The sequence below is a fragment of the Paramisgurnus dabryanus genome, chromosome 21, assembly GCF_030506205.2.
Source record: "Paramisgurnus dabryanus chromosome 21, PD_genome_1.1, whole genome shotgun sequence".
In the NCBI taxonomy this organism is placed as follows: Eukaryota; Metazoa; Chordata; class Actinopteri; order Cypriniformes; family Cobitidae; genus Paramisgurnus; species Paramisgurnus dabryanus.
This window is the reverse complement of record NC_133357.1, coordinates 10,005,758-10,018,179: the sequence shown is the minus strand read 5'-3', so window position 1 is coordinate 10,018,179 and position 12,422 is coordinate 10,005,758. Positions and strand designations below refer to the sequence as shown.

Below are 12,422 nucleotides of genomic sequence, written 5' to 3'. Positions count from 1 at the left end.
CTTTAATTGTTACTTTATTCATTTCATTGGTATTTAACGTATTTGACTGTCTTTCGCTGCAAAACCCTCTAAGTACACATCTAAAAAAGTCTCCTGTCACTTTTGATTGTCCTTTCTGAATAAAAGTAAAGGCTTAAAAATTCCGTCAATATAGGCTACTAATATATTCTGTAATTTTTTTGCTTAATGGTTTAAAACTCTTGAACCGCGACATACTTGCGGCGTTTTTCATTCACTTAAAGGACTTTGTTGAAAAATCTTTGTGGCATTTAATGGATTCTGCCAATAAAGCAGTATTTCTAAATGGCCTGTGTTCGGGATTAAGCGGGTTTGAAGTGAAAGTATTTGATTTACGTATACAAATATCATTATCTCGTTTTTAAACGAAGGTTGCGTTTAGCAGCTTTTGCATCTGAGCTTTTTAAATATAATGCCTCCTTCACCGCGACAGCAGTTAATGTATAAAGTAGGTGAAGGTCACAAACTCCCTTTACGAAACTGCTGCCCAGCTGATAGTGCTGGCACAACTCAGAAGGTGAAAGAGAATGTGGATGTGAGCCAGCACTTCACTGGCACGACACTATAGAGTTAGCGTGCAACAGAAACACTGAAACACAGAAAGATACAGAGCCCAATAAAGAGATTAAGATCCTGAAATAGCATACAAAGTCTGGAACTGACATTGCACTTGTTAATATATGGGGTTTATGATGGTGTGGCTGGATTGTAACTGTGTGCGTGTGTTTGTTTCTCAGAACCTAGTAACCATTAGCCTCATTAACCCAAACCAGAGATTCATAGGGGACAAAGGCCTGCAATGCCAGAGATGAGAAGCGTGAACAAACTGATATAAAAAACTACAGTGCTAACTGGTCCATAAATATACTGTATGATGGTCCGGAGGCTATGGTTGTATAATTATAATGACATAATTATATTGCAGAATTGTTTTTTGTTTTGCGCCAAAAGAAAAGGATTGCTGATACATGCAAAGTACACGACAGCTCAGACAGGTAAAGAAAATCCTACTTTGATCTGTTTGTCTAGAGGAGTCAAAACTCTGGAATTTTGTATCCGACATCAAAACAGCTTTGATTTTACGGGAAGAAATGACACATGCCTTGGACTATGGACAGGGCATGGGAAAAGTGCGTTTGGGAAGGTTGTTTTTGTGGCTGTGTTTGGCCAGAGGAAAAATATATTATTCAAAGGTTGCTCTTTCATGATTTAATGGAGCTCCCAGTTAAGTACCAATGTCTAAACTGTCTAAAAAAGAAACGAGACAAATGTTAACACATAAAGTTAATCTCATTATCCTGATCTTAGCTAATTTAGGTTTGAAGGAATTTGATGAAAAATGTTTTAGTTGATGTTGAAATCTCTGTTTTTTGATAACAGATTGTATCGTCTAATAAAATATGAACACAGTTGGTGTCACTACATGAAGTCTCCATTTGCTCTCCATTTTATTTTATTTTAGTTTTGGGAGAAGCAAATTGAGACTTTTTTATGATTTGTCTCTGCTATGGGTGATTTGTGTGTTTTGACTTCCCATTTATCCTCAACCTTCAAGAGTTCAATGTCCTAACCAATCGGATGAATAATATCATCATCATGACAGCAACAACGATCCTTATATACGATCATTATTTTCCACGGTCTTAAATTTTTCATGCACATAGATCTCATTACAGGCCGCAATACCCAAGCAGCGCTTCATCTGGTCAATCAGACTTTACCTTCATTTCAATCCCATAAAAACTGGCAGTATAAAAACTCACACTGTGTGTGTGTTTGTGCGATCTGCAGACCTCATGAACGATGAGTCATCGGCGCACAACTCCCCCCTCGCTTCTTGCATCTCTCTGCCACATTAGCTTCACACATACACACACGAAAACAAGCACACAAACATTCACATGGCACGAGAACGACCCCCGTCGCTCTCCATATTTTCACAAGGTTGGAAATAAAGTTCCTTCCAGGCGATTCTTACTGTAAAACACTATCGTATTGCTTTAGGGTCAAAACAACAAACTTGAAATTGAATACAGATACATCGCATGAGGGATAGGAAGGCGGATTTGAGGGAGTGCGAAATTAAAATCACCCTGGTTGTAAGTTTAGCAGTGATAATTAAAAGGATGCTTGAGCTGATGGAGATGAGGATGAGAGTACATTGAGTGTGGCTCAGCTTGTATTCACATCATTCTCAACCAGATAAATGTTATATAACATCACTCTCAGAGACTGGACACAAAATGATGTGTCATCTCTATTTCTCTGTCTTTCTCTCCTTTTCTCATTTTCAATTCTCAGCATCGGATATATTTATATATTTATAACCATGCCTAACCTTTGTAGACAAGCAGTGCAATGTTGTTCCCACACAAAATTTTAAAATGAATAATACAGCTGTATGTATAAGATATACATGAATAATCTATTTAACTGTCTATACTGTATGTCTGACTGTCTGTTCATTTATCTGTCCGTATGTCTGTCTCACTGACTGTCCATCCATCCATCAATCCACCCACCATCTATCCATCCATTCATCTATCTATCCGTCTATATATCTGTTTGTCTGTCAGTCTATTCATTTATCATATGTCTGACTGTCTATCTGCCCGTCCATCCATATATCCCTCCATCCATATATCCCCCATCCATATATCCATCCATCAACCCATATATCCCTCTATCCTCTCCATCCATCTATCTATCTATCTATCTATCTATCTATCTATCTATCTATCTATCTATCTATCTATCTATCTATCTATCTATCTATCTATCTATCTATCTATCTATCTATCTATCTACCTATCTATCTATATTTCTGTTTGTATGTCTGTCTGTCTGTTCATTTATCTCTCCATATGTCTGTCTGACTGTCCATCCATCCATCCATCATCTATCCATCCATTCATCTATATATCTATCTATCTATCCGTCTATATTTCTGTTTGTCTGTCTGTCTGTTCATTTATCTGTCTATATGTCTGTCTGACTGTCTATCTATCCCTCCATCCATATATCCCTTCATCCATATATCCATCCATCCATCCATCAACCCATATATCCCTACATCCATATATCCATTCATCCATCTATCTATCCGTATATATTTCTGTTTATCTGTCTGTTCATTTATCTGTCTATATGTCTGTCTGACTGTCTATCTATCCGTCCATCCATATATCCCTCCATCCATCTATCAACCCATATATCCCTACATCAATATATCCATCCATCCATCTATCCGTCTATGTTTCTGTTTGTTTGTCTGTCTGTCTGTCTGTCGGTTTGTTCATTTATCCGTCTATATGTCTGACCGTCTATCTATCCATCAATCCATATATCCCTTCATCCATATATCCATCCATCCATCCATCAACCCATATATCCCTACATCCATATATCCATTCATCCATCTATCTATCCGTATATATTTCTGTTTATCTGTCTGTTCATTTATCTGTCTATATGCCTGTCTGACTGTCTATCTATCCGTCCATCCATATATCCCTCCATCCATCTATCAACCCATATATCCCTACATCAATATATCCATCCATCCATCCATCTATCCGTCTATGTTTCTGTTTGTTTGTCTGTCTGTCTGTCTGTCGGTTTGTTCATTTATCCGTCTATATGTCTGACCGTCTATCTATCCATCAATCCATATATCCCTCCATCCATCCATCAACCCATATATCCCTCCATTCATATATCTCTCCATATATCTATCTATTGTTTATATTTCCGTTTGTTTGTCTGTCTGTCTGTTCATTTATTTGTCATATGTCTGACTGTCTATCTATCCGTCCATCCATATATCCATCCATCCATCCACCATCCCATATATTCCTCCATCCATATAACCATCCATCCATATATCCATCCATCTGTTTGTTCATTTATCTGTCTATATGTCTGTCTGACTGTCTATCTACCCTTCCATCCATATATCCGTCCATCCATATATCCATCCATCCACCATCCCATATATTCCTCCATCCATATAACCATCCATCCATATATCCATCCATCTATGTATCTATCAATCTATATTTCTGTTTGTTTGTCTGTCTGTCTGTCTGTAAATGTATCTGTCTATATGTCTGACTGTCTATCTATCTATCTATCTATCCGTCCATCCATATATCCATCCATCATCCTATATATTTCTCCATCCATATGTCCATCCATCCATATATCCATCCATCCATCTATCCATATATATTTCTGTTTGTCTGTCTGTTCATTTATCTGTCTATATGTCTGACTGTCTATCAATCCATCATCCCATATATTCATCCATCCATATATGGATTCCTCCATCTATCTGACCATCCATCCACTCACAGTCAACTGTGAGAGGTTTTAACTCCGCTAACTTAGGCCAGCTCTAAGACCCTGTTTAGCATTGCTAAACTGAAAGACAACATGCGTAGACTTTTTATTTGTCTCGGCGGCATGCTAGGATTCAACTCCTGCATCATGAGGAATCAGAATAAACAGACAAAATGGAAAAAATTACACTTAGTGTTTTTGTAAGTCCCGCTGGACGGATGAATGGTTAGATATATGCATGCATAACCGATGAAACTGAAACACAAACACTCTGTTCTAAAGCCTAGTGAGCTGCTTATGGAGACAGCATTTTAAAGTGCACTTGCTTGGTGAATGTTGTTTTAAAATGTAGGCACCCACATTATAATGCCTAGAGATAACACTTTTGGGCCAAGTTTCAGGCCAGCATTGCATGTATCCATAGTCCAATTCAATCCAGAAATGCATTGTGTTGAGGCAAAAGAAATGCTAAATGTTACTTATTTTAAAATATTTATAAAATCACTTGCCATCTATGTTGTCTAGTCATGTGTGACCTAATAAAATGCTGCTTTACAGTACAAGACGGCTGCCTATGTAGACAGTAGATATCAATGCAACAAAGTTTTGAAACAGAGCTTAAGAAAACCAAAGTCACATAGTTTCCTGACCTTGCATGTCTTGTTTTTGTCCGGCTGGCAGGGTGTGCATGGGGCGCAGGGCTGACAGAGAGGGCTAGGGGTGTGTGGATGATAATATCCTCCAGGACTGTGGTGACAGCAACCATACGGAGCTGGGAAGTGTGTGTACCACAGATCTTGCCCTTCTTGACACTTTGGACAAGGAGACAGGAAACCTTTAGTCTGGACTTTCTCCACATTCACCTTTGGATTCCTCATCCACCTGCGCACCTGAGGGAAAATGCATAACATACATACGTTACAAATTGGAGGGTGTAGATGTTTTTGATATGTACTGTTTCCATATTTCTTTTTTATTATTTTTGACAAAAGAAAGTAGATCAGCATAGGTTTGTCATTTGATAATATCTTGAATAATTTATTGTTTGAAATGATTTCGGGGAGGAATGTGAATTTCGGCAATTGCTCCTTGACAAGCGGATTACAGTGAATAAAGCCAGCACAGGAGGGTCATACTTATGTTATTCTTTAAAAAACAAATCTATGAAATCTTAAAGGCATCCTTGCAGCAGGGATTAAATAAAAGATAATAAATAAAAGAGGCTGGTCGTGGGGTCATACGTCTGGTTTCCAGTTTACAATGTATTAAATGACTTCAATCCCTTGAGTGAAAAGAAATTTTCTCGGCCCCAGGAAATCCTGGTGCTCCTGGAGCACCGGTCAAAGATTTCCACTTCTCACTTCATTACATACAAACACAAAAAGCTTTCGCGTATCCACCCCACAAAAATTCATCTCAACAATTAACCCCTTTGTCTTTTTTTAACAACAAGGTAGGGAATGGGAACACAAAAGCCTGAAATTATTGACCACAATACCTCTCAGTGTCCCTCACACATAAAGAGTCACATTGTACAGTCACGAATCCCAACAATTCACTGCTCTTGTCTCTCAACCTTCTTTCTCTCCACTTTGATCAGATTTTCAAAGTTGTGTCACACTGTGTTGGCACTGTGACTGCATACTAGAAGTGTGTAAGCTTCAAAGAGACTCCTTCTCCCCTCTACTCTTCTTTCTAACACGTGCCGCGTCTATGTGCACCCGGCATGTGAGCGTGTCAATCCATGAATCATTCGTTACAGGAATCAAATAGTGAACTGACAGCAACTCTATAAACTCAAACACACGCCACTCCAAACACTGGATTAAACTGATGACTAACGAAACTTTAGTCACTGGAGGAAAACATTAGTGTGTGTATATATTTGTACTACAAAGACAGAGAGTAAGTTACCAAAACTACACTACAGACCACACACAGACCTAGAAAAAACAAACATTAACCTTGGGGCTTTATAACAATGTTTTTGTCTTTCAGGACATTGTCACCGAAATACATAATACTGTAATCCAACTGACCTCTGACACTCCATCTGCAAAGAAAGCAAGTAGAGATTGGATCGAAACCACACACAATGATTTGATGCCTAGTGCATACAACGAATTGAAATGTTCAAATAATTCCTCATAGCAACTAGGTTACACTCACAAATCATATCTGAACAGAAGTTTGGGTTTTATTTCTGGGCTCTTTAAATTGATAGATCCTTTTTGAAAGGACATGAAGAGATGAACATGAGAGAGAAAAGATGTAATGAGATTTGCAAAAAAAACCTCAAACTGCATAACAAAGAGAGCCTGCAAAAACATCCATAAACTATAACGTGACAAATTAGTGCGTGTGGTTCTGGTTGAAATACATGCATTATCCAAAAGGCCACAGATGGAACAACGTATCTAAATGTTTAAAATGCAGATTTGGAAGGAGCCTAAATATTCAGTCATGTCAATAATCAATACAAGCATAAAGTATATAAGCAGCAGGCTCTGCAATTTCCCAGCGACAATTCGTTCGGCATCCCTCCTTCTTTCCATCTCTTCCATATGGGCTCTTATTCTTACTCCATGCAATTCTATTATGGTGAGTTTTTGAGATAATAATAATAATAATAATGATAAATGATGATAATAATAATAATAATAATAATAATAATAGTAATAACAATGATAATGATAGTAATAATAATAATAATAAAATAATAATAATAATAATAATAATAATAAAATAATAATAATAATAACAATGATAATGATAGTAATAATAATAATAAAATAAATAATAATAATAATAATAATAAAACTATAATAATAATAATATAAACAATAATAATATTATTCATAATAATAACAACAATAATAATATAAACAATAATAATAACAATAAAAACAACACTCCACTTGTCTTTCACTTGTTGAACAAACAGATTCATGCAAATCAAACAAAATGCTTGCCGATCAAACAAATACATTTATAGCCATTTTGATAAGCAAAAATATTTTATTAGTCCCACAGAGCTAAGTGGTATCAACCTATATGGCTTACTAATAGTCTTTGTATATAATCTGGGACAGGATAAAGAAAGCATTGTACACAGCACCTTTGACCCAAGTTTTAAGTTCTGTAACCAACACAGACGCACATCTGCACTCACCTTTCTCTTGACAAACTGGAACGCCGTGCACTTCTTGAAGGAAAAACCTTGTTTCTCTGCATTATGGACCAGTCTCATGGCCTCTGGCCGGCCCGCGCACTCTGCGGACCCCAGCGTGATGTTTGTGAGGGACAGGAGAAGTGAAAACTGGATTAGGGAACCTTTTGTGCTGCCTGAAAGAAATATGACACAAAATTAGCTATACAAGGCTATCTCCTTCTTATCCGAAGGTGTAGATGAGATGCACGCCTGCGTCCGTGATCATACCTGTGTTGTTGTCCTCTCTGGTCCAGATTGTTATTACTGTCAATGCCGACCGATGATATGTGGACCGCTGATGTCGTCCTAATACCTCAGCGCGTGCCTCTGTGTATCTGCAGTACCATGGTACAGCGAGTGTGTGAGAGATAGAGATATATAGATAATGAGATGGATAAGGACTCAACCCCCTTTGTCAATGTGAGAGAGAGACCTCTGCAATCGGACAGACACGACTCTCTCTCTCTGCAAGTACAGATCTCGTGCTTTCTTTTTCTCCTCCGGCAGCTTTGATGCTCTCTCTCTCTTTCTCTCTCTCCTCCACCTCCCTCCAGTTTCTGCAGCAGAGGATGCTCTCTCTCTCTTTCTCTCTCATTCTCTCGCTCCAATCCCTCCCTCTCCAGAGCTTTAGTTGTGTGAATGGAAGGATGGTCGGAGGATGAATGAAGGCTGATGTGTGGGTTTTTCATGACCACTGCTGTTCAAGAAACAGCTGCAGTGCTAGACACACACATAAAAAACACACACATACAGAGCCTCCCTCATGCTTCTGGTCTGCCTTTCTTTCACATCCATGTTTCTCACTTCAATCCTCTTTGTCAGGAATCATTTATGAATGGACAGTGGCTTGACCGGTGAATGAGTCAACAGGATCGCCACCCAGTAGCGAATGTGAGACATCTGCACAGGGGATGAGAGATGAGAGAGGAAAACCAAAGGAGGATCAATATATCACAGTCAGAGGTGTATAATGATGAAGAGATCTATCAACCTCCTGTCGTTCTGAGTGCATGAGGTCAGCGATATCTGCGGGTTAAGATTGCTGTATGTGTCTCACAAATTTATGTTAATATACATTGATTAAAACTTTACATAATAAAATGGACTGAATCAGAATAGACATTAAGGATATTTTAGGAAGTTTCCAGCTAAAAGTCATTTGTTGTTTGTCCATACTGAACACCAAGCTGCTGCATAATGCGATACGGCCAATAAGAAGATATCTGATGTAAATTATATAAAACAGTGGGATTTTGGACCAATTAAATAGATTTTTTTGAGAAATCGAATTCTATTCTATTCTATTTTCTGTTCTAATAAAAAATCTATAATCGCTTGTTGCATCTAGCTAGGGGCTCATGATAGTACTTTCAGTTCACACAAACAAAAAAAATGAAATGCTGGATTTACTTAAAAAAAAGATGTGTCAACAAGTTTCACGCAATTCCTTTAAAGAGACATTCCACTTTAAAAAAAAATTTTTTTTCCTAATTTTCCCCTAGAGTTAAACATTTGGTTTTTACTGTTTTGGAATCCAGTCAGCTGATCTCCAGGTCTGACGGTAGCACTTTTAGCATAGTTTAGCATAATCCATTGAATCTGATTAGACCATTTGCATTGTGGTAACAATAACCAAAGAGTTTTGATATTTTTCCTTTTAAAACTTGACTCTTCTGTAGTTACATCCTGTACTAAGACAGACATTTTATTAAAGTTAAATTGTGATTTTCTGGGCAGATATGGCTAGGAACTATACTCTCATTCTGGAGTAATAATCAAGGACTTTGCTGATGTAACATGGAGAGGCAATGATATTATGCAGCAGCCGAAAATAGTCCCCTTAGTATCTTTCAATAGCAGGGGACTGTTTTCGGCTGCTGCGTATTATCATTTAGCGCGATGCTAATGGTCTAATCAGATTCAATGGATTGTGCTAAGCTATGCTAAAAGTGTTAGCGCCAGACCCGGAGATCAGCTGAATGGATTCCAAAACAGTAAAAATCTAATGTTTAACTCTAGGGGAGCTGGAAACTGAGCATATTTAAAAAAAAGTGGAATGTCCCAAGAAACAAATTCTTATTTTCTAATCTCAACAACAGTTCATTTTACAAAAGAAGTTCAAGTAAACTTAACAAAGCTTAGTAGTGCCAATAAACAACAATTGAGTAAATTGTACATGAAAAATTTTATTAATGATGACCAAATATTGAATAATGCCATTATATAAACTCCACCCTCTTTAACTGATTTAATAACGTTTTAGTGTTTTTCCCACAAGTTTAACTAAATAAATAGGCCAACACAAACAAAACAATAATAAACTTTGCAAATGCATGGCAGAACAAATTGAGGTTTCCTGTGAATTGACAGTTGCCTTTGCGCTGTGTGTGTTGACTCATTGTTATTCATGATGTAAACACAGCTGGCAAAATAATTTTACCTGATTTGTGAAAATGACAAGCATTAGGCATTTGACTCATCGCTCAAATCCTAGGAGTTCGATCAGAGACTGTGCATCACAAAAACATAAAGAATCTAAATCTGACACAAGGATAAAATACATTACAATTTTTACTGATTACACCAAGAAAAATGCATTTCCCACCTTGACCACAAAAGCCGTCTAATTCATTTTTCCTTTCACTACACTAGACTGTATTCTCTTATTTGAGACCCAAACCTGAGATAAGGGGAAAAGCCTTTCATCCTGGACAAAAGAGATATTCATTTTATGCATATCACTGATCTTCCTATCTGCTCTCTCCAATCATTCCCATAATAACTTGCAAAGAGCAAGAAGCCATTGAGGAATAAACTGCTATTGAAAAACTACGATTTTATGCATTTCATGGCTCGCTCTCTCAATTTTTCATTAAAGACTGTGGTCAGAGTATTGCATCAGTATTCACAGGGAAAGAAGCCAGATATAATCTGTCTGAAATAATACAGCCACGTTATATTAAATAAGGCGGGTAGTTACAAGACCGTGCTTGTTTTGAAATATTTAAGATCCCCATGAATCATACAAATTTGCATAACATTCCTGTTTCTTTACTATTGGCTAACACTTGAATTATAAAAACAATCCTACTGGAAAAGGTGATTTTTAACGTTCAGTCTAGTTTTCTGCTAGCTTTTTTTCAAGACTGAGAACTTTTTGATCGTAACATGTTTTAAGTATGTTACATAAAAAGGTAGTTCGGTTTAATTTAAATCCAATAAGCCCTAACTTATTGCTAGTTGGTCATACTAAGACACAGTCTTGACGCATGGCTATGATTATGAGATGGCTGAGTCTGATCTTCACATTTCAGTAAACTTCGAGTGAAACGTTATGAAATAATTTTTTTATAATTTTTTAAAAAGTAATCAAAAGCACAGTGTAGCAGAAAGAATTTATTATTTATAAAGTAGTTTATCTTTCAACAGACTGGGCAAAATGAGATGATTTTGCCTCCTATAAATATAATAAAACTGTCATAATTTCATACATAATTCAATAGTTTTTTTAATCCGATAATTTGATGTGAATGACACAACTGGGGCGTTCAGATCTCATTTATGATTTTGTGTCTTGGTCTTGTTTTCTCTTCTCCTCTCCTCTTCTTGCTCTCTATTTTTCGGTTCCTTTTACAGACACACACACATAAAGAGAGATTGTGAGCCCTATAAAATAAACATTATTCTCTGCTTAACTTTCACTGCTAAAGTGAAGGCAAGATATCTTCGAGGACACAACCTCTCTCTCTCTCTCTCTCTTTCTCTCTCTAAAAATGTTTCATAAACCAAAAAGACAGAATTACCTAACACGTGAGAGTGTGAAATCTCACTTTATGAAAACAGACAGTGAATCAGATTGATAATATAATTACAAACAAAGAAAGCTGCTGATTTCACATAATAAGTTTTGGTTTGCCAATTCAAGTTCAATATTAATTTCACTGCAGAGAGAGAGAGAGAGAGAGAGAGAGAGAGAGAGAGAGAGAGAGAGAGAGAGAGAGAGAGAGAGAGAGAGAGAGAGAGAGAGAGAGAGAGAGAGAGAGAGAGAGAGAGAGAGAGAGAGAGAGAGAGAGATGGCAATGATGTCAGGTTGACAGGTGGAGTGGGAGGAGCAGAGATAAGTGATGCTGAGTGATGCATTAGGTCATCTTGGTACTCTGTGTGTGTGTGTGTGTGTGTGTGTGTGTGTGTGTGTGTGTGTGCACAAACATTCTGATGTATAATGCAGCACTTCTAAAAGAAGACAACAGCACATTTTGGTGTGGAGCAGCTAGTGAAATAAATCATAGCATCTTTAGTTGTAAAGCCAAAAGGCAGTATGTGTCAGCACATCAGACCCTCTAACATGATGAGTCATTGAGATTCTGAATCTCTCAGGATTCAGCGTTCCTCAGACTCCTGTGGCAGAATGAGAGGAGAGAACCGTGGGTGTAAAAACAGACGAAACACCACAATGCTTTAACAGTGGCATCTGTGAACCAACTTGTGTGGGAATATATACTCATAAATAAAGCATATACCTCCATATACATCTCTGTGTATTTCATGAGTTCACATGTTGGAAGTGTTAACACTGTTAACTTAACAGGATTGGTTTGCTTTCAGCAATGGAGGGGCACACAAGTCCTCCATGGATGGAATTAATTAATTATAGAGCATGGAGATGGAGTTGGGTTGGAGCAGGGAAGGTGGAAAAATCTCCACAAGAACGCCCCGAAAAGTGAAAGAAAGATAGTTAAAGCACCTTTTATAACCCCCAAAATGTGTCAAGATACAAAATCCATAAACATGTCCATATTTGATAAACTACACTTAAACACTTGCTGCTTGCTATATTTATGTATAATCCCAT

General features: G+C 37.3%; 1 protein-coding gene across 1 annotated transcript in view; it reads right to left on the bottom strand.

Annotated features, from left to right (window-relative positions):
* The window catches only part of sgk1 (serum/glucocorticoid regulated kinase 1), a 30,802-nt gene extending 22,755 nt beyond the window's left edge, over positions 1 to 8,047 (bottom strand). The window contains exons 1-3 of the mRNA XM_065285465.2: positions 7,799 to 8,047; positions 7,532 to 7,704; positions 5,010 to 5,249 (exon numbers count right to left, since the gene is read on the bottom strand). Of these exons, the coding sequence (XP_065141537.1) occupies positions 5,010 to 5,249; positions 7,532 to 7,609 (318 nt within the window). The 5' untranslated portion in view covers positions 7,610 to 7,704; positions 7,799 to 8,047. The remainder of the gene's footprint in view (positions 1 to 5,009; positions 5,250 to 7,531; positions 7,705 to 7,798) is intronic.
* Positions 8,048 to 12,422: the final 4,375 nt, after the last annotated feature.